We start from the raw sequence: 23,154 nt of genomic DNA on the forward strand, positions 1-23,154 counted from the left end.
CACGCACAGAAGGAAGTAGAAATAACCGTTGTCCTATCACTGTCTCCTAGCAAGAGCACGTTCCCTCCCGGCACCCACCTGATGCATTGGATACGTGAGGAAGGTCTCGAGAGTGCGTCCCTGCAGGTTGGGTTTGTTCTCAAGGCGGTTGAGGAAGGCCCCGAAGTGAGGATTCTGCTTGCACTCAGCCAGGACCTGCAGGCTGTAGTGGTGATTCCTCACGTACTCCTGGTAGATACTCAGCATTGGCAGCAGCATGTCGAACAAGTCCCCTGCTCGGTGGTACAGCAGGTGAAGGGTTAGTGTTCCCCGCCCTCCCTCGGGACCAGGCTGGGTGGGGGTCGGGGGAGGGCCCCGGGTGGGTACGGGGGATTAGCATTTGAAGGGAGGGAGGGAGGGAGGGCTGGAGGGAGGGAGGGGACGGGGTGGATACGGGGGGGAGAGGGCTGGAGGGAGGGAGGGAGCTTGGTAGGTAAAGGTTGGGGGGGGGGGGCCTGCTGGGTAATGGCAGCAGGTAATGAGTGTCTATGTTCTTTGATTGGGAAAGGGGGGGGGGTGATCTGTGCTCCAACACAGCCAAGATTGAGATGGAATGAGATGAGAGTGTGGATGTCAAGTTTTAACTGAAATAAAAAATAATGACGAAGTGTACTCTGAGTAGCAGGCATATTTGTATTTGTGTAATGTGTGATCATGCTAGTAGAGAGAGAGAGAAAGAGAGAGAGAGAGAGAGAGATAGAGAGAGAGAGAGAGAGAGAGAGAGAGAGAGAGAAAGAGAAAGAGAGAGAGAAAGAAAGAAAGAGAGAGGGAGGGAGGGCTGATGGGGGAGAAAGAGAAAGAGAAAGAGAAAGAGAAAGAGAAAGAGAGAGAGAGAGAGAGAGAGAGAGAGAGAGAGAGAGAGAGAGAGAAAGAAAGAAAGAAAGAAAGAAAGAAAGAAAGAGAGAGAGAGAGAGAGAGAGAGAGAGAGAGAGAGAGAGAGAGAGAGAGAGAGAGAGAGGGAGAGATAGACAGACACACACAGAGAGAGAGAGAGAGAGAAAGTGAGAGAGAGAGAGATAGAGAGAGAGAGAGAGAGAGAGAGAGAGAGAGAGAGAGAGAGAGAGAGAGAGAGAGAGAGAGAGAGAGAGAGAGAGAATCTAAAGGAGTTATATCTCAATTACGAAGAGTAACAACCAGCGCGAACAGAGCTAGAAGATGAAGAGAGACGTATCGGCAATTTGTTGATGAATAATAATGACTCGAAACGCCTGTAGTAGTCGTAATGTAATGAGATAAGAGCTTAGCTGTGTGGGTGTCTAGATGGCTGTGCGGATTATGTAGATGTGAATGCCACCTCCTTTGCTTCTTACACAACATAGCCGCTACACCCTGTATCTTAACATCGACCACAGATGCACAGCAACGATATGTAAAGCTCAGCAGGAAGAAAGGGGGCCTATAAGTCAAGCCTGCAGTGTGAGTGTACTGTGTGTAGACATCGTAGTGGACATCATGTAAACACGTTTCCCTTACGGAGAGTCACCAGCAGAAGGCCTTTTACACAACATCGGGGTCAGGGTCAAGGTCAGGGCACACTGTAAAGGTAAACACAAGGGCCGAGACTGGGTTGTTTACGAGGGTGTTTTTTTCAGGGGTTAAACACGAATCACTGGTGTGACATAGAGGCCAAAGGTTGCACGCAGAGGTTAAGAGCAAACCATTAAGGAATTTATAGAATGGGCTGAGAATGAATGGGTCTTTCTTTTTTTTAAAGGTCGGTAGTGAAGTGCTGGCACGATGATTGATGTGGAATCAATCAGTAATGTTATTTTTGTTCTTCGCACTGAACAGAAAGAACATCGGATCTTTCTGGATGGAGGTGAAGTTGACTTGATATGCCCTTTTCGCCAGCTGCCTTAGAGAACAGACATATATTCATGTTTCTTCAGAGACCAATATAAACGTCGGAGAACACGTGATTTAGGTTTTAGGGAGAAGGATGCCCAAGTTATCGATGGTCATAGTGTCATGGTGTTGGCATAATGTGAAGACATATTGACATGAGCAACATGATTGGTGTGAGCGGGAGAATGAGTGTGGGTGAGTTTCGTCCTGTAGGAGCTGAAGGTTCTGGATCGAGTGGCTGTTGGGCGAAGACTCCGGGGCTGTGCGTCAGTGGAAGAGGGGGAAGGGCGCCGGGGAGAGCAGAGGGGTTGGAATTTTAGGGCGTTCCTGACTCCGGAAGCACCAGCATGCACTTGAAGCTCACTGGAGAGGAGAGGGGAGGGAGGGGGGGATAGCAGCGGAGGTTCTTAATTACTCATGAAGTTGAGGCGGTGAAACACTCATCGCGGCATTTTAAGAACGAAGTCATATCACATCCCGAAGCAGAAAAAAGAACTTGCAAGTACTTCCTTTTCCATTTTTTTCCTGGTAATAAAGATTATGATATATGTCATGCCTCTTCGTCTCCGCTTGAGAAAGAATAGGGAAAAGAGAAGTAGGAATTCATTCTAATTAATTAAGGTGATGCAGTTTAAGATAATAAAATTGATAAAAAATAGTTGCTTCATTAGTGGCATCTAAAGATTAGTGACGAAGTCATGACCTGGCAAAGTTCAAATGCAGTAGGGATATTTATCTTGGATCTTAAGAAAGTATCGACCGGCTCCCTGGCCAGCCGGTGCTAAGGAGCCGGCGAATTGTCAACAATGCTGTGCAGTCTATTATCTTGGGGATTTTACAAATTTAAAAAGATGAGATTATTAGAAAAATATTTTTTGATAACGGAAAACCCTACTGTCACTTACCATGGGACTGCAAAGCCTATCTTGCCCCTGTGCACGGGGCTCTCAACCACCCGAAGGGGTTTCTAAAGACCTCTCTTTGCGGGACGAACCTCCCGAGGGAGCGGTCTCTCCCGAAGGGCCTGGGACAACTGGCTCTGAGGCGCCTCCAGAGAACTCCCTCGGGAGGTCCTTAAACCTTACACACTTAATCATAGACCTATAATCACACTCTTCTTCCTCTCTGACATATGATAAAAACAGAAACAAAAGATATGTTCACAGAGGAATGTTTAACCGTGACTTTCTTATGTTTTTGTCTTGAAAATGTATATCCTAAACAAAAAGCGACGCTGCCGAAAAGAGGATCAGTCACCACCTTGACAATTAAGTTTGACACATGGGAAAGCGGTGCGATTTTGCCCCTAATGCAATTCTCATTTTGCTGTTTCGTCAGGTTCCATACGAATAGGACATATAAAAGCTTGAGGTTAAGTTGTGTGTATGTCTTGAGTTTCATTAAGATCAATTAATATCTTAAAGGTGATTTATCCAGAAAATATAGCAGCTGAAATTTTGCCGTCAAAACGAATTAAGCGTTGAATAAACCCTTCCTCTTTTGCTTATTCCCATTTTTTTTTTTGCCTCAGATGGAGGTATAGTCGCACCTGAGGCAGCTTAGATACAGCTTTGATATGAACCCTATATGCAAATGACGGGCAGGTGTGATTGAGCCCTCCCCCCGGCAGGTGCATGGTACAGACGTGGTGGCACTGAGACGTGGTAGTAGCGAGCCCCGGTACCGTGTGAGCGAGGACTCACCCAGGTGCGTGTTTCCCAGCAGCTGGATGGTGCTGAAGGATGTCTTCTTCTGGCGCGGGGAAGAGCCCACCGAGCCAGGGTCACGCCCCCCGTCTGGAAGGGCGCCACGAAGCCATTGTGACCTTCACACCTTCATAGTCTTGTTTTACCAGAGGCACTTCACAACACCATCACCAATCATCACTATACTGACTACCATCACCACTATACTGGCTACCTGCTACCATCACCACCAACACAGCACTACGACCACTACCATCATGCCTACTCTCCCGCGTCCCGGCTCTCTGCTGCCCCTTTACCCCTCGTGCTGCTGGCGAGTCCCCTTGCTAGGTTCAGCTCTTCCGCTAGCTCTCACTTTCTCGCATATTTTTTTTTCGATCCCAAATCTATCCGTGTCTGTGTCTCGCTATCTCTCTAGTTCTTTGTCCATCTCTCATTCTGTCTCTAGACTCTGTCTCAGTCTCTCTCTCTCTCTTTCTCTACCCATCTATCTATTTCTAACAATCTACAATAACTATTTATTCATCTACCGTCTCTTTTCTTCTTTGTTACCCTATAGGTATACTTATTTCATCCTCTCGCTTTATTTACTATCGCGATGTTCAAATTACATTTTACATGCTGATCTATTGTTACGGGAGGACAATTTATTTATTTTAATGTCTATTACTACGCTACATAGCCTTTCACCTAAATCCCATTTTGTTCTATTAATAACACGGTGCACAAAAATCTATAGATTGCACAGTAGACGCCCTTCTCTACTAAATTCAACACCATGAACTGTTTTTTCTGTCTTCTGCCTAAGGTGGTTCCTTTATCTTCCACAATCGCTTATACATTCGACCGACAGTATTCAAACTCTCCAGCAACAGCTTTCATGCTCACACAATTTACAATTAAGATTTCCTACGCAAGCCTGTTGAGAAAGGCTGCTAATACCTAGAAAATCCATATACTTCTGTACATTCTACAATATATTTTTCTTTTTCTTGAGGTTGCATCGGACTACTAAAATGAGTTTCATAACTTTATACCATTCATATATGGTGTATTCTCTTTGACATTAATCAGGTCTTAAGGAATACCTCTCTGATACAAACTGAGGGCTGCAGAATACTATAGTAATGAAATTACAACAAACAATTCATTTTATTCACTACTTGTAACTATAATTTGATCTTGCCAGAAATCTGCGCACAGGGAAAGAAACTGGAAATGCACTGCTATTGGTGGTTTGAGATGGTAGTGGCATTTTAAAAAATAATTTCCTAACTCACATAACAAAAACAATGACGCCGTGAATGGAGTTGTAAGAACAAGGTACACATGAAATAACGGCGAAACAACTCACGGTCCCTTTAATTCATTTTCTGTCTACGAATGTGTCTCAATATGAAGGGCTTCTTGTCTTCAGATAGAAGTGGGAGTAGTAAAACCATTGAAAACTGGTTAACAGACTGTCACTACTGACAAGGGTTATGAAAACGATCGCTATTTCAACGATTTTTTTTTACTAGAGCAGTATTTGTCCGATATTGTTAAGCAAGACATAGAAATGATAAGGTGATAAAAACTGGACCTGAATTGCATGAATTATTTAACTAGATTTAATACCTATCACTTATCCTGAATTACCGAATGTTATTATCATTTTTTCAATTTACTCAAACTCTTTTACGTCATCTCGAAGTACTGAAAAGAGCCAACACTCTAGTATGTGGTCATTTGCTCGTAGATAAATGTTAGCAGACGGTTAAAATCCCTTATTTAACCTAAAGCCTACAAGCTCTATCATTGCCACCTGCTCTCCAAGACCAGTATCCAATGCCAAACACACGACGGCGATACAGCAGTGTCCCCCTAGAAACAGGATATAAAGCACGAAACAGCGGGGAAGTAACAGTAACCCTTTCCTACCTCCACCCAACAACCACGCCACACACCACAACAGCATCATCGACAGCAGCAGCAACACCAACAGCAGCAGCAACCGCAGGAGAAAACCTCATTTTTACGTGAAAGTATGGGACGCGGGAAGCAGATGTTGGTGGTGGCTTGAAGGACCTAAGAGACGCCACTTAATGCCTACCTACGGCACTACAGCGGCCCCACAGCCAGCCTACTTGACAACTACCACAGCCACTCACCACTAGCTCTACTACTTATCACTAGGACTACCACTTACCACTAGCACTAGCACTATCAGCGCGTTCAACTATGGCGTGGAAGAAGGCCAGGAAGGCAGGGACAATCGCATGGGAAAAAATTGCTCAGTGTGCGACGTGACTCTCCCAATGGCCGTCTGCGGAAGCTTGTCATGGACCGGACAGGTGTGACATAATGGCAGAATCGTCCATTGGCGCAGGTACGACTTGCGAGTCTTAATTATTTCTCTTTCATCCCTTGCCTTTCTCGGCCTCCTCCTCCCGTCACCAAGAAGGCAAAAAAAAAAGAAAAAAAATCACACTTCGAGACTTCGCCGGAAAATAATTTGCGGAAGATCTGTGACGTCATTTTTTCGCGATATAGGCCTACGTCACGTTTATACAGAGTTTTGCAATTCCAATTTCCCTTCTGGAGTTTTATTTCTTATAACAGATAGACATATCGAATGTATCTTTAGCTATACGTGTTGCAAGAGTAATTGCTACTGTTTAAGCAAAATTAACTGATGTGAATGGGTCGTCACTAATATTCCAACTTTTCCGAGAGTCTTGAAAGCACAAGAAGTGGCAGGTGATGGCAGATCCCCTCACCCGCCGTCCGTATCTGGTCCCTGGAAGTGCTGCTGCTGCGCCGTGTGGTAGGCAGACACGAGGGGAACCAGGCAGGGACCGACCGGGGGCTGGAGGGCCACTTAAATCGCACAGAAGAGAGGAAGTGGACTCTGACTGAGACACAAAACATGGCGGAACTTCGACCGAGATCTCTTCGCGTCACGGGATGAAGGGATCGGGGGCGAAGGCGGCCTCCACTCGCTCTGCTTCTGAGGAGACTTGCGGCAAATAAACGAACGAAAAGGAAAACGCCATCGAGTGAAAGATAATGATGAAAAATGTAAAATCTTTATCGTAAGAGGACTCCTATCACCTGCCTCGCCTGATGAACACGGCTGAAGTACATATGATTTCAGATGTAAATCATATATATTATTTATCTTTAAGCAAGTGAATAAAGTTAGTAGATTGTTAATGGCCAACAAGCAGTGCTCCAGCCACGATCACCTGCGACAGTAAACAAAACTTACCCATAATAAACGCACACTGCTTGCTTGTTACTGCCCTACTGACCTAACCTTACCTGACCCAGCCTGTCCTTGCCTCCCGGACAATGAAGAACCTGATTTACGTTTTTTTTTTTTTTACATTTTCTCTTTCTTAGATATATACACACATATTCATTATTATCGTTTTCGTTCAGGATTGCCTCGAGTCAAATTTTACACTCGCGCGCGTCGACTGTCTGGGGAACACATAAAAGAAACAGAGATAGGCCGTTTTCCAGATCGTAGAAGGCATGTCAGAATGGAGAGTATAGGTCTAACGCGGACAAGAAGAACAAACCAGAATGGGGGGAAAAGAATGCAGAAGATTGATAAACGGACGAAAATTGGGAATATGTAAAAAAAGAGAACTAAAAATAAAAATAATAATAAAGAATAAGGCAAACGAAGTGATCATACCAAAGTTCTGCGGGTCACAAATAGAAGAAAATAGAGAGAGAAAAAAAAGAAAAGAAAAGAAAAAAAATTATATATATATATAACACACGCTCTAGATGCACATAGTTCCGCTATCATTAGCAAGAGGTTCAGTTGGCGTTCTGCTGAGTCCGGTAAGCCTAAGTCTACAAAACCATCTTCAGGTCTAACGAAGCACAGTGAATGAAGGAGGAAATATCTCAAAACAGGGAGGCTAGCTGCACGGCCTCTGCCATGGGCGTTTAAAAAAAAAGAATTAAGGGAGAGAGGGAGGAAAGCAAAGAAGGTAGCAAAAGGGAGGTAAGGAAAGGGGATAAGGGGGAAAACAGCATGGTTCAAAAGATGGGTTAGCATAACACAGCAGTCACTGTACATCCTCGCATGCAACATCCCATCCCATGCAAACATACATTTAGGACAAGCTTCCCGCATGCAGGCATAAAGCACAATAACACACAATATCATATCATATTTCATCATATCATTTCTTAATCAGTATAAAAAATAACTAGTATCAATTTCACAATCAGATATTGATCATATTTGTAATTGATATCCGCAAAACTCGCATGCATAACACGGAAATATTCAAATTTATCTATATAGCTTCTATTGTAAAGATAGTGTAAATAGAAACAATGTATTTGCAATAAGAGTTACAGGATATAATCATAATGATGCCTATAATTGCATAAAATGGTAAGCATAATGTAAATGATTAGAAAAGGACACTAATAATGATAATGGTGATGACTTATAAGAACGGAGATGACTATGATAATAACAATGATAACAATTGTATTGCAAGGATAAGAATGATGGTAATGATATAGATGCTTATTACGATAATAGTAATTGTGATGATAGTTGTGGTTATGATGATGATGATGATAATGGTAGTGGTAGTGATGATGATGATGATTATGATGCAGCTGCTGTTGATGATGATGATGAAAATAACAGCAATAATGATGATGGTAAAAATAATAACTATAACCATAATAATGATAATAAGAATAATGATATAATGATGACGATGGTAATAAAAATATAATAACATTATTATCACAATGATAACATTCACAATAACAATTATTATAATGATAATGATGAGTATGATAATAATATTAATGATAATGAAAATTATAATGATAATTATAATAATAATAAAAATGATAGTAATGATGATAATAATGCCAATGATAATAAAAATAACAATAACAATAATATAATAATGATAATGATAATAATGATATTAATAATAATAAAAGCAAAATATCAGTGATGATGATGATAATAATAATACGGTTAATAAAAATAATGTAAACCATAAAAACATAATAAAAATAACAAGACAATAATAAAAATCATGATCTTAAAAATCAAACAATGATGATGATCATGATGATAATAATAATAATATTGATAACAATAACAATTATAATAATGATATTGATTATAATAATGAAAATGATAATAATGGTAATAATAATAATAATAATGATGATAAGTAATAATGATAATAACAATAATGATGACAGCAGTATTGATAGCAAAAACAAAACAAAGCGAAAAAATGAGGACAATAATAATGATGATAAAAACAATTATGATAATAATAATGATAGTAATAACAATGATAATGATAATGATAAAAATGACAACAATGATGATGATGATGATGATGATAATGATGATGATAATAATAACAATGAAAAAATTAGATAAAAATAATGATATTCATGATTATGATAACAATGACAATGATAATAGAAATAATGATAATGATAATAATAATAATAATAATAATAATAATAATAATATTTTCATTATCATTATTATCATTATTATAGAAAATAATAATAACAACTGATAACTATAAAATGGCAATGTCATAGCAAAAACAAAGGGAAAGTAGTTAACAAAAATGGATAATGAATAGCAAAATGACAATGATAACGATGATACCTACGAAGATGATGACAATAACTATAGAGCAAATAACAAAGCATAAGATTTATCTTCGGAGATTGTTTACAAAAAGCTGGAAGTCGCGTGTGCCCCCTTTCCCCCTCTCGTACCTCCTCCTCCTCCTCTTCCTCCATCTCCTTCTCCTCCTCCTCCTCCTTCTCATTCCCCTGCTCCTCTTCTACTTCTTCTTCTCCCCCCCCCCCCTCCTCCTCCTCCTCCTCCTCCTCCTCCTCCTCCTCCTCCTCCTCCTCCTCCTCCTCCTCCTCCTCCTCCTCCTCCTCCTCCTTCCCCCCCATCCCCCGACTGTTGTCATGGCAACCTGTCCAGCGCCGCCGCCAGTCACTACGGGTGAGTTCTGCGCGCCATCTACTCGACTTGATCGCTCTTCGTTTATCAGCTTTGCACAACTGACGTATTAAATTATGTTATCTTCTCGTTTATCAAACCTTGATATAGCATCTTTTATTCGACAGTTTTGCGAGTGTTGTTTTATTTTATTTAGCCTTCTTTTTTCTTTTCTTCCCCTTTTTTTTTGGTTAGTATGAGTGGCGATAAAATAATAACGAACATCTTTTTGACAACCGTTTTGTTTCAAACTGCAAAGACCGTTAGAACTTAAGATTAGACCAGAATATTGTATTTTTATAGTGAGATAAAAGAAAACAAGATCGCGGTATTACCTATTTTTTCCCTTCAAATGAGAAAATCCTCTACTGCACAACCTGCTGAATTACATTAGCATATATAAACGATTATCAAAAAGAAACAAAAATCAGCTGAAGAATAGATATGTTGCTATATGATTCGTTTTTTTCTTTCTTTTTTTTTGGCTGGGGAAGAGAGGGGGCAGGGGGGGGAGGAGACTGAGGACACCAAAGGTGACAGTAAATGGGAAGAAGAGAAGGGGAGGAGTGCGTGTGTGCGTGCGTGTGTGTGTGTGTGTGTGTGTGTGTGTGTGTGTGTGTGTGTGTGTGTGTGTGTGTGTGTGTGTGTGTGTGTGTGTGTGTGTGTGTGTGTGTGATTCGCCTTGCGTGTGCGTTTCTAAAAGAGAGTGTGCGTTAGTGTGCTCCTAGCCACACCTCCAGGAGCGTGCGTGTATGCCGGGTGTGGCGCCACCAGCGATGCCTTCTAGACGTGCCCGGGACTTTAAATATCGTCTCAAGGGAAACATCTCACCTTGAGCTTGAGCGCCCCCCACCCCATCCCCCTGTCCTGACCCCCCTCCCCCCCTCTCCTTCACCTGCTCCCGCCACACCCGCCCCTCACTCCACCCCCCTCTCTCTCTCCCCGCCCGCTGCTCGCTCTAGTAACTCTATTGTCCCGCTGCTTCGCGCCGACCTCCCTGCCCTGTCCTGCATGGCTTGCCCTGCTCTGCCCTGCTTCGCCCTGCTATGCCTTCCTCCGCCTACTTTGCCCTGCTTTGTCTTGCTTTGCCCTGGTTCGCTTTGGTTTGCTCTGCTTTGTCTTATTTCGGCCTGCTTTGCCCTACTTCGGTCTACTTTGCGCTATTTTGCCCTACTTTGCAATACGTCGCTGAAGCTTTGTCCTGCTTTGCTCTCCTCGGCCCTAAGCAGCATAGCCTGTGCGTCCTGTGTTCCTTCTTTTTTATTGTCTGCCGTTCGGAGCTTACTCCGTCCTGCGGTGGCCTACCCTTTGCTAGCTCCAAATATATTTTTCTTAAGCATGTTATCCTACCCATATACCCTTACGTTCCGTTCCTACGTGATCTCATTCTTCTGGTCTCCTTAGCTATCCTGTTCATGCTTATCCTGTTGTGTGTCTTCTACCCGGTCTTGTCCCTGTTTTCTCCCATTCTACTAATATATTTTTCGATTCTGTTCGGTCGGTGTTCTACTCAGTCCAGGGGTAGGAAGGGGACGAGACAAGCAGGGCAAGAAGGCAGGGGACGAGAGCAGAGAAAAAAAGGGACAAGCAAGGGCAAGACGGCAGGTGAAGGGAACAAGGAGAGAGGAGAAGAGGGGAGCAAGGAGAGAGGGCAAGAAGGCAGGTGAGGGGAACAAGGAGAGAGGAGAAGAGGGGAGCAAGGAGAGAGGGCAAGAAGGCAGGTGAAGGGGACAAGGAGAGAGGAGAAGAAGTGGGCAAGGAGAGAGGCCAAGAAGGCAGGTGAAGGGAACAAGGAGAGAGGAGAAGAGGGGAGCAAGGAGAGAGGCCAAGAGGGGGCGGAGACACGGAGGCGAAGAGGAAAGAGAGCGCGACGAAGGAGCATCCCTAGCCAACACTGTCCCGAGGCACTCACCAAGCACCAGCGTGGGCCAGCTCTCCATCCTGGCCGAGAGTCCTTTGAGGAAGATCTGGTGGAGGAAGAGCAGCGTCTCCGAGTTCAGGAAGATGCTGTTCACGTCCTCGTGGCTGCAGGGAGGTTTCTTCGACGACGCCGCCATCTTGAAGGGCCGAAGGAAGCAGGACACGAGGAGGTTCAGCTGCTCGACGTATTCTTCCTCCGCTTCGACCATTCGGAACACCAGGCTGGGGAAGGAAAGGGGGGGGGGCATTGAGAGAGAGAGAGATGGAGGGAGAGGGAGAGAGAGAGAGGGTAAGTGAGAGAAAGAGAGAGAGAGTGAGAAAGAAAGAGAGAGAGAGAAAGGGAGAAAAAAGAGAGTGAGCAAGAGAGAGAGAGAGAACAGTGTCATTATCATGGTATTAATATCACTATTACCTTTATTACATTATTGCCATTATCATTAACGTCATTACTTTCATTATCAGCATGAGCGTCACGTTTCCGATTATCAGCATTACAAATATGAATATGCATTATCAGCATTATCATCTTCGCTTCAGATATACTCACATAGAAAAATATTCCTTTCATACTCAGTGTTTCAAAAAAGAAAAGAAAAAAAATACGATCTGAAAATGTCACTATTTTCCAGTAAAAAAAAAAAAAAAAAAAAAAAAAAAAAAAACTGTCTTCCAAGTTTTCAATATTTTCTATGCATGTTTCTGCAAAATGACAACTTTTGAAATGTTCCTTGTCACCCTTTCCCTTGTGTTTGCCTGAACGATTTCCGTTTTCTGTGTTTATCTTCCGTTTTTTATGCACATATTCCTCTTCTTCATTCATTTCTTCTCGCGAGTTTCCTCTCTTCTATGTATCATATATATGTATATATATATATATATATATATATATATATATATATATATATATATATATATATATATATATATATATATATATATATATATATATTCGGATTTTCTGTTTTTCATTCTTCACTTACAATTTTTTTCGATATATACATATTTTTTACTCTTTCTCCTTCTTTCTCGCCTTCTTTCTCTCTTTTTGTCATTATCTCTTTCGCCCTCTTTCTATTTCTCCTAATCATTTACTCCCTTATTCTCTTTCTTACGTACTCTTTCATCAACCTCTCTCCCTCCTTACCTGTTCCTTTTTCTCACACTCTTCGCCCTCTTCCTCTCTCTCTCTGCACCTTCTAATTCTCTTTCTCTTCCTCCTTACCTGTTTCTCTGCCTCTCTCTCTTCGCCCTCTACTTCTCATTTTCTCTCTCCCTCCTGAGCTATGCCTCTTCCTGTCTTTCCTCACCCTCTAATTCTCCTTCTCTCCCTGTTTACCTGTTTTTCTTCCTCATACTTTTTCGCCATCTTCCTTGTCCCCTCGCCCTTTTCTTCTCTCCCTCCTTACCTGTGCCTCTTCCTCATACTCTTTGGCCCACTTCCTTTCTTCCCCAACCTCTATTTCTCCCTCTCTCCCCTTCACCCTCTCTTTCTCCTTCTCCCCCTCCGCATTGTGCTTCATCTTTATACTCTTTCGCCCTCTTCGTATCTCTTCTCACCCTCTACTTTCCTCTCCCTCCTTATCTATTCCTCATCCTCTCTCTCCTCCCCTTTACTTCACCATCTCTCACTCCGTCCTGGTACTTCTTCCTCACACTATTTCACTCTCTTTCTCTCTCTCCCCATCCTCTACTTCTCCATCTCTCTCTCCTCTCTCCTCTTTTTGCTCTCACTCCTCGTCCTCTACTTCTAATATCCTTCCATACCTATTTCTCTCCCTCTCATTCTCTCCCTACTTACCTGTTCCTTTTCCTCTCATTCCTCACCATCTCCTTCTCTTTCTCTCCCTACTTACCTGTTCCTCTTCCTCATACTCTCTGCGTGTGGAGAGCGGATATACTCCTCAACGATCTGCTTCCACCGCCGTCGACAGAGCCAGCCCCTGAAGAAGCTCTGCACTTTCTTAATCTTCTTGATCTCTTCGGAGTCCTCGGGAAGGTCCTCCAGCCGCCGGGAGGGAACCACCCGCCACTCCTTCTTCAGCGTGCATAACTGTGGCGATAGAAGGGAGTCGTAGAAGGTGAGTCAGGGTAGATGGGTTAGTGAGGGGATGGTAGGGTGGATGTGTGTGTATGCGTAAGTGTGTGTGTGTATGTGTGTGTGTGTGTGTGTGTGTGTGTGTGTGTGTGTGTGTGTGTGTGTGTGTGTGTGTGTGTGTGTGTGTGTGTGTGTGTGTGTGTGTGTGTGTGTGTGTGTGTGTGTGTGTGTGTGTGTGTGTGTGTGTGTGTGTGTGTGTGTGTGATTGAGCGATGATTTAGTAATTACTCAAGCAACCAGGTCAATAAGAGGCAACGTAAGAGAGATATACGAATAATATGCCAACGATAAAGACAAAATATCACCAAGACAAGAAGGAAATCACCTCTGCTCTGAGTTTCTTGATCTCCGAAGTGAGTTCCTCGCACTGCTGCGTGTACTGCCATTTGGCCGTCTTCTCGCTCTCCACGATCTGCAGAAGGTGCAAGTGCTTCTGCTCCAGCTCTTCCTTCTGCAGCAGGAGTTTGTTGAAGGACGCCTGTCGGATGACGTCGATCCAGGCCTTACATTCGCCCTCTGTCTCCGCCTTCAGGTCATACTGTCGCTGGTTCTCACGGCGGTAGGTGATGGCGAAGCAGAACTGTGAGGAAGTGACTGGTGAGTGGCGGGGGAAGGAAGGGGACGGGTGCGAGGGGGGAGAGAATGAAAGAGAGAGAGAGAGAGAAAGAAAGAAGAGAGAGAGGGGGGCGGTGTTTAAGAGAAGAGAGAGAGGGGGGTGCGTAAGAGACGTGAAGAGAGAAGAGTAAAGAGAAGAAAGAAGAGAGAAGAGAAAAGAGAGAAAAGAGAAGAAAGAGGAGAGAGAGAGAGAGAGAAGGAAGAGAAGAGAAGAGAAGGGAAGAACATGGAAAGAGAGAGAGAGAGAAAAGAAGGGAAAGAGAGAAAGAGAGAGAGAGAGAGATGAAGGGCAGAGACAGAAACAGAGACAAAGTACACCAAGGAAATGGGAAAAAACGAAAGAGGAGAGAGGATGGGAAGGAAAAGAGTAAGGCAAGATATTAATACTCGAAGAAAGAACAAAAAGAAATTAAAGACCGAAAATACAGCGAAAAAGAGAGATTCAGAAAACTGAAAAAGAAATCTCGACTGTGGGAAGATGCATTGTGTATTATAGTCATATTCTGATTAAACTTTATGCAATGCTAAAGTTGTCAATGATACGCGATTCTCATAAGATTTGAAATAATAGTAAGTTTAAAGACATCCTAAAAGAACTTTTCATTATCCTAATTTCTCTTTTTTATACAATTGCGTTTATCTTAATTTCTGGTCTCTTGCTACCTACCTTACCTCTCCCCATTTCGGTCCTTCATTCACATTTCCCTTCCTCGGTCACAATTCCCTCCCTCATTCACACTTCCTTTCGTCATTCACACTTCACTTCCTCGGTCATATTTCCTTTCTTCGGTCATACTTCTCTCCCACATTTGCACTTCCTTTTCTCATTCACACTTTCCTCCCTCAGTCACAGTTCCCTCCCTCATTAACAATTCCCTTCGTCATTCACACTTCCCTTCCTCGGTCACACTTCCTTTCTTCGGTCATACTTCTCTCCTCCATTCGCACTTCCCTTCGTCATTCACACTTCCCTTCGTCATTCACACTTCCCTCCTTCATTCACACGTCCCTCCCTCATTCACACTTCCCTCCCTCATTTACACTTCCCTCCTTCATTCACAGTTCCCTTGCTCAGTCACACTTATCACCCTGTCTATTTACCTCTGTGTGTGTGTCTATCTGTCTGTCGGTCAGTCTCTCTCTCTCTCTCTCTCTCTCTCTCTCTCTCTCTCTCTCTCTCTCTCTCTCTCTCTCTCTCTCTCTCTCTCTCTCTCTCTCTCTCTCTCTCTTCCAATCCGTCTCAGTCTTTACCTGCTTCCCTCCGTCCCTCTTAAGTCTCATTCTCTTTCCCTTGACCACTCCTTGTTCCATTTATACGACCTCTAACAAAACCTCATATTTATCCTTATTAAACCTCGATATATATCCAAACACGACCTTCTTATTCGTCCTAACAAGACAATTATTTATCCTAAAAATATCGTTATTTATCCTGATTAGACTTTTTTATTTATCCAAACACGAACCCCTTCTTCATCCTAACAAAGCTTCCTTATTTATCCTAACAATACCTCCCTATCTATCTAAACATGATATCCTTATATATCCTAGAAAGATCTCCATATCTATCTAGACAAGACATCCTTATATATCCTAGCATGCCCTCCTTATCTATCAAGGCAAGACATCCTTACATATCCTAATAAGATCTCTCTAGCTATCTTACAAAGACATTATTAATTCCCCCAAAGACCTTATTTACCCTAACATGACTTGAAGCACCATTCCATTACTGAGTCAGTACCCACTACTGACTCAGAACTCACGACCCATCACTGCCGACTCACAACCCCAACGCCTAACCCCCCAACCTCCGACCCCAACCCCCAACCCCCAACTCTCTACTCCAACCCCCCAGCCCCCAACTCTGAACCCCCAACTCCCAACCCCAAACCCCCACAACCCCAACCCCAAACCCCCTTCTCTCAACTCTCAACTCCAAACCCCCCCGCCCCCAACTCTGAACACCCCCAACCCCCAACCTCCAATCCCCCAACCCCCCAACCCCTAACCCTAACTCCAACCCCCACAACCCCCAACTCCCAACCCCCACAACCCCCAACCCCCTTCTCCCGACTCACCTGTTTGTCCGTGTCCTTATTCTTCGTGTTGGTGTTGGTGGTGATGAGTCGCTCGCAGTAGCAACCCTCGAGCATTATCACACCTGAAGGTTTTACGCTCGATTCCCCTTCGGAGTAGAAGAGCAGGTTCTGTGGGCGGGAAAGGGGTCGAAATTACCATCGGGGCTTTAAAAGTCGGCGGCGAGAATGGTAATGAGAATGGGGGGAAGAATGATGGTGGTGGTGATGGTGAGGATACTACTTATGATAATGATGATAGGAACAACAATAATGAGGAGGAGGATATCAGGAATAACAATAATGATGATGATGATGATAGGAATTACAATAATGATGATGATGATGATGATAGGAATAACAATAATGATGATGATGATAATAATCGTAATAATGACAATCATAATAATGACAAGTATGATAATAATAATCATAATAATAATAATGATAATGATGACTGTAATGATAATGATAATAAAATTAATAACATTAATGATAAGATTGATACTGATAATAGTAATAACGATACTAATAATGATACTAATACTTTTAATATTTCTATTACTACCGCTGCCATTACTATATCGATAATAACAATAACAGTAATAATAATGATAATACCTAGAAACACTCAAATAGCGCATACCTCCTTCAGGGCAATAGGGTCACTGAGGAAATAAAGATATTCACACTTGAAGGGTTACGTTAAGACCACCTCTTTCTCAAGGACACTGGTGACGTCCGTAAACATAACCTCTTTCGCGGAGGAAATAAAAGTAAATATAAAAGTAATAATAGTTACCCCTATTGGCAAGGCAATGATAAGAAAAATAATGAAAATGATAATAATAATGATAATAGAGGATGATATTGAAAATGTTGATGGTGATGATCAAAAGTATAATGATGAAAATAATAATAACCAAAATAACTATAATAACAACAATGATAATAATTATAGGTAAAAGCAAAACAATGATAATGGAACAATAATAACAGTAGTAATGATACTAAAAACGATAACAAAACAATAGTAACAGTAACAAAGGCAATAACAATAACAACAAAACCAAGAGCAGTGGCAACAATAATAATATCAATAATAATAATGGTAATTATAGAAATAAAAATAAAGGTAATGATAATAATGATGATAGATAATAGTGACATTAATGATAATATCAATAGTGATGATGATAATGATAGTGATATAATGATAATATTAATAACAACAATGATAGTAATAATAATTATTATTATAATAATCATAACAATAACATAAACAATAATAATTATGATATCATTATTGTTATTATTACCCTAGTAACATTGCCCTTATTATCACTATCATGGCTGTTATCATTAACATTATAATCATCAATGTTGTTGTTATTTACATTATTGTTATTGTAATGATGATGATATCAATAATGAAAAATATTATCATCTATGCAGTGATAAAAAATACCAACAATAGTTTAAACAACAACAACAAGGGAAATAACAGTGATAATTATAATCACGATAATGATGATGATAATAATATTACTATGGTAAGAATAGTAATAATGATAATTACAATAACTAGAACTATGATAACAATAATATAATGATTAATAATAATATAATGATATAATGATTTAAACAATAACGATAAGCATGATGATGATGAGATGAAGATGATAAAGATAATAATGATAATAATGATGATAATAATGACAATGATGATGATATTGCTAATGATCATTTTTGCAATTATTATTATCACCATCATCATCATCATCATCATTACCAGCGGGGTCCGACGAAATGCCACGGAACGAAATGAATAAGAGGTATTCATCCCCCTTCTTTCCCTCCTTCACTCTCTTATCACCTCTCGCCTCCTCTCTGCCACCTCCTCTCACACCCAAATCTTCTTTAAAGTCACACCTCCCCTCCCACTGCAAGCCCTACATCTGGCCCCTCCCACTTCAAGCCCTACATCTGGCCCCTCCCACTTCAAGCCCTACATCTGGCCCCTCCCACTTCAAGCCCTACATCTGGCCCCTCCCACTCCAAGCCCTACATCTGGCCCCTCCCACTCCAAGCCCTACATCTGGCCCCTCCCACTTCAAGCCCTACATCTGGCCCCTCCCACTTCAAGCCCTACATCTGGCCCCTCCCACTGCAAGCCCTACATCTGTCCCCTCCCACTTCAAGCCTACATCTGGCCCCTCCCACTTCAAGCCCTACATCTGGCCCCTCCCACTTCAAGCCCTACATCTGGCCCCTCCCACTTCAAGCCCTACATCTGGCCCCTCCCACTTCAAGCACTACATCTGGCCCCTCCCACTCCAAGCCCTACATCTGGCCCCTCCCACTTCAAGCCCTACATCTGGCCCCTCCCACTTCAAGCCTACATCTGGCCCCTCCCACTGCAAGCCCTACATCTGGCCCCTCCCACTCCAAGCCCTACATCTGGCCCCTCCCACTCCAAGCCTTACATCTGGCCCCTCCCACTGCAAGCCCTACATCTGGCCCCTCCCACTCCAAGCCCTACATCTGGCCCCTCCCACTCCAAGCCCTACATCTGGCCCCTCCCACTCCAAGCCCTACATCTAGCCCCTCCCACTTCAAGCCCTACATCTGGCCCCTCCCACTGCAAGCCCTACATCTGGCCCCTCCCACTTCAAGCCCTACATCTGGCCCCTCCCACTTCAAGCCCTACATCTGGCCCCTCCCACTTCAAGCCCTACATCTGGCCCCTCCCACTTCAAGCCCTACATCTGGCCCCTCCCACTGCAAGCCCTACATCTGGCCCCTCCCACTTCAAGCCCTACATCTGGCCCCTCCCACTGCAAGCCCTACATCTGGCCCCTCCCACTTCAAGCCCTACATCTGGCCCCTCCCACTTCAAGCCCTACATCCGGCCCCTCCCACTGCAAGCCCTACATCTGGCCCCTCCCACTTCAAGCCCTACATCTGCCCCCTCCCACTTCAAGCCCTACATCCGGCCCCTCCCACTCCAAGCCCTACATCTGGCCCCTCCCACTTCAAGCCCTACATCTGGCCCCTCCCCCTTCAAGCCTTTCATCTGGCCCCTCCCACATCAAGCCCTACATCTGGCCCCTCCCACTTCAAGCCCTACATCCGGCCCCTCCCACTCCAAGCCCTACATCTGGCTCCTCCCACTCTAAGCCCTATATTTGGCCCCTCCCACTTCAAGTCCTACATCTGGCCCCTCCCACTTCAAGTCCTACATTTGGCCCCTCCCACTTCAAGCCCTACATCTGGTCCCTCCCACTTCAAGCCCTACATCTGGTCCCTCCCACTCCAAGCCCTATATCTGGCCCCTCCCACTTCAAGCCCGACATTTAGCCCCTCCCACTGCAAGCCCTACATCTGGCCCCTCACACTTCTCTCCTCATCCTCCTTAACCTCCTCCCTCCTTCGCTCCTTCATTCCCTTCCTCTTCCTTCCCTCTCCCCTTTTTTCTCTGAGCCCCGCCCTCCCTTAGAATAAGTTAGAATAAGTCGTGTGTGTGTGTGTGTGTGTGTGTGTGTGTGTGTGTGTGTGTGTGTGTGTGTGTGTGTGTGTGTGTGTGTGTGTGTGTGTGTGACATAAACAAACAAACGAACGGCCAAAATACAATCAGAATTATGAAATGCATTATTATCCTTAATATCCTCATCATAATCATTATCTTATCATGACTCTCAATAACATTGTCATCATTATTGGGATTTTCAGCTTCTTCATCATTACAAACAAGCAAACACACCCACCCACACCCACACCCACACCCACACACACACAAGCGGGAGCAGACCCAAATCGTCCCTCTTGAGCACCATCTCTCTTGATAAACATCTACTGCCGTATCCTTATTCTTTGTTTCGCTGCGCCACCGTGGCCCTACGTCTTTCTCTTTTTTTCTTTCTTTCTTTCCTGTTTGTCTGTCTGTCTCTCTCTCTTTTATCTATCTCTTTATCTCACTATTTCTTTATCTATCTATCTATTGCTGCCTCTCCCTTTTACTTCTCTCTCTCTCTTTCTTTCTTTCTCTTTCTCTCGTGTTCTTTTACCCTTCATACCTTAATTTCCCTCTTCAATCTCGCTCTCTCTCTGTCTTTCACTGTTTTACCTTTAACTATTATCTCTCTCTTTACCCATCTAATCATCTACCTTTTATTCCCAGTCTTTTTCTCTCCCTCTCACTCTTCTCTCTCTCTCTCGACCTACCTCTAACTCTCCCTAACACCTTACAATCTCCAAAGGCTCCTCAGACCTGTGCTTTTCTCGTTCCTTTTACCTTCTTCCGCCTCCTTTTTAAGCCACATACGATCAGGGAGTCTATAAGAAAATGCACACCGATACTTTGTATAGATTATTTAAACCTTATTTTATGGCGAGGAAGGCCTCCTACCCCCACCCCTAGGAATGCAGGAAACAGACGTAAATTAATAGAGCAAGGATGGTTGGGCAGGAAGAAAGTGAGAGAGAGGGTAGTAAGTAGAGAAAAAGAGAAGGAGAAAGAGATTGAGAGAGAGGGAGAGAGAGGGAGAGAGGGAGAGAGGGAGAGAGGGAGAGAGGGAGAGAGGGAGAGAGGGAGAGAGGGAGAGAGAGAGAGAGAGAGAGAGAGGGAGAGAGAGAGAGAGAGAGAGAGAGAGAGAGAGAGAGGGAGAGAGAGAGAGAGAATAACAAGCAGACAAAGTTACAAAGATTATTTGTATAGGTTATTCAACCCTTATTTTATGGCGAGGAAGTCCTCCTACCCCCACCCCCAGGAATGCAGGAAACAGACGTAAATTGAGAGAGCAAGGATGGTTGGGCAGGAATAAAGTGAGAGAGAGAGGGTAGTAAATAGAGAAAGAGAGAAGGAAAAAGAGATTGAGAGAGATTGAGAGAGAGAGGGAGAGAGAGAGAGAGAGAGAGAGAGAGAGAGAGAGAGAGAGAGAGAGAGAGAGAGAGAGAGAGAGAGAGAGAGAGAGAGAGAGAGAGAGAGAGAGAGAGGGCGAGGGGGAAAGAAAGAGAAAGAGAGAATAACAAGCAGACAAAGTTACAAAGTAGCGCCTGTAGCAAGCAGGATATCCGTCTCCTCTATCTCTTTCTTACTACCGCTGGCAGACTATCCTGTTCCCTGGGTCACACTTGCTTATTTCTCAAAGAAGTAAAAGAGTTTCATGTCGAGAGAAAGGGAGAATATGAGCGAAAAGGCGAAAAAGAGAGAAGGGGACAGAGTAATGGAACACTGTCAATTTAATGACCATATTACTCTTAGCGTAATTTTTTTTTTTTACCCTGCCTGTTAATGCAGAGATTGTACGCGCAAATATCAAATCAGAATTAAGAAGTACTTTATCAATTCAAACACCTTTTTAATAAATTTTGACAAAAATGACGTAAACATTCAAACATCTTTTATAAAAATGAGAATGAGAACGCAACCTTCTTTTTAATAAATTTTGACAAAAATGACGTAAATATTCAAACATCATTTACAAGAATGAAAATGAGAACACAACATACCGTTTGAAAACAATGGTGGCTAGTAAGTGAAACATGGCGGGATAAAACCGTAGACTTTATTATCGTTTCTGCTATCAAAAAAGAAAGAAAAAAAAAAAAAAAAAACGGCCATTTATTTCTCAATTAAAGCCTTGATGTCCTAACTCTGACAATTACTTCGCTCATGCTGATTTTCTTTCTTCCTTAAGAAAACGTAACTGCCATAATAAAGATTTTGTCTTATCAACGCAGAGATTAATTTCACCCACGTCCCTGATGGTGCTCAAGCTTCACAACTTTGCTCATCTAATGTCTAATTTCTCACTCAAGTTTTCTCTCGTTAGTGAATGACCGAGAAGCAGTAGAGGGAAGAGAGAAAAATAGGAAGGGAGGAAATAAGAGGAGGAAAAAGATACAGAAGGGTGGAGAGAATAAAGATAGGAAAGAAGGGAAAAGGATATGGAGAGGGGAGGGAAGTGAGGGAGAGGGATAAAACAAAAATAACGAAAGGTTGAAAAGTAGAATGAGAGAGGTAGAAGTGGTGAAGTGGTAAGGTCTAAGAGATAAAAAGTGGAATCAGGAGAAAGGGTAAAAGTGGCAAATCGAAGACAGAATGGCGATGTTTGAGGAGGAGACAGGAATCAAAGGCAGGAGGAGAGAAAAGAGGAAGGGATAGGTGCAAAGCCTGATTCATAATACCACAATGCGCCTTGTTATGCCAGATGATGATGGCTGGAACATCCGGGTCATGCTGACGTCCCCATGACGTCAGAAGTCCTTGACGTAAACAATGGTCGTGACTAGTAATTAAGACGACTTCAGGTTTGGGATAAACAACGGACTGGAACTCCGGACGAGACAGGGCATGGCGCCACACTTTGATGCCCCGATACTAATTGGCAAGTGACATAACCCAAAAAAATTGTTTTCACCATTACGTCATCTGACTGCACGAGTGAGTTTCCAAAACAATATAAAACAATTGCTACATTAAGAGGAAGCTGAAACAAGTGGGACATATAATGTGTAATATTCAATTAGCTAAGTGAATCAGTTATGAAGGTGAGGTAAACGTAAATTCCTTATTGGGAATAGCATTCTAGCACTTACAGTGAATTTTATTCAAGTGCATGAAAACAGCAAGGATGTCAACACTATTGTAGTGTTACTTGTTCAAGTAAATGAATCAAGTTAAATGAACAAAATGTTAGTGCAGCTTCGTTGCCATAAAAGATAATGTGATCTATTTACATCTCCATATAAACATGCATATATAATTACATAAATTTGAATAAGGGCGCACGTACATATATTTGAATTTCATTGTCATCATTATTACTATCCATT

General features: G+C 42.9%; 1 protein-coding gene across 3 annotated transcripts in view; it reads right to left on the minus strand.

Moving 5' to 3' along the window:
- The window catches only part of LOC113809709 (ras-specific guanine nucleotide-releasing factor 2), a 75,693-nt gene that overhangs the window by 45,162 nt on the left and 7,377 nt on the right, over nt 1-23,154 (minus strand). For all 3 annotated transcript variants that reach the window (XM_070113855.1, XM_070113854.1, XM_070113857.1), the window contains exons 2-7: nt 16,321-16,449; nt 13,950-14,204; nt 13,383-13,579; nt 11,522-11,751; nt 3,588-3,680; nt 79-272 (exon numbers count right to left, since the gene is read on the minus strand). In XM_070113855.1, coding sequence (XP_069969956.1) covers nt 79-272; nt 3,588-3,680; nt 11,522-11,751; nt 13,383-13,579; nt 13,950-14,204; nt 16,321-16,449 — 1,098 coding nt within the window. The remainder of the gene's footprint in view (nt 1-78; nt 273-3,587; nt 3,681-11,521; nt 11,752-13,382; nt 13,580-13,949; nt 14,205-16,320; nt 16,450-23,154) is intronic.

The sequence above is a fragment of the Penaeus vannamei genome, chromosome 35, assembly GCF_042767895.1.
Source record: "Penaeus vannamei isolate JL-2024 chromosome 35, ASM4276789v1, whole genome shotgun sequence".
NCBI lineage: Eukaryota > Metazoa > Arthropoda > Malacostraca > Decapoda > Penaeidae > Penaeus > Penaeus vannamei.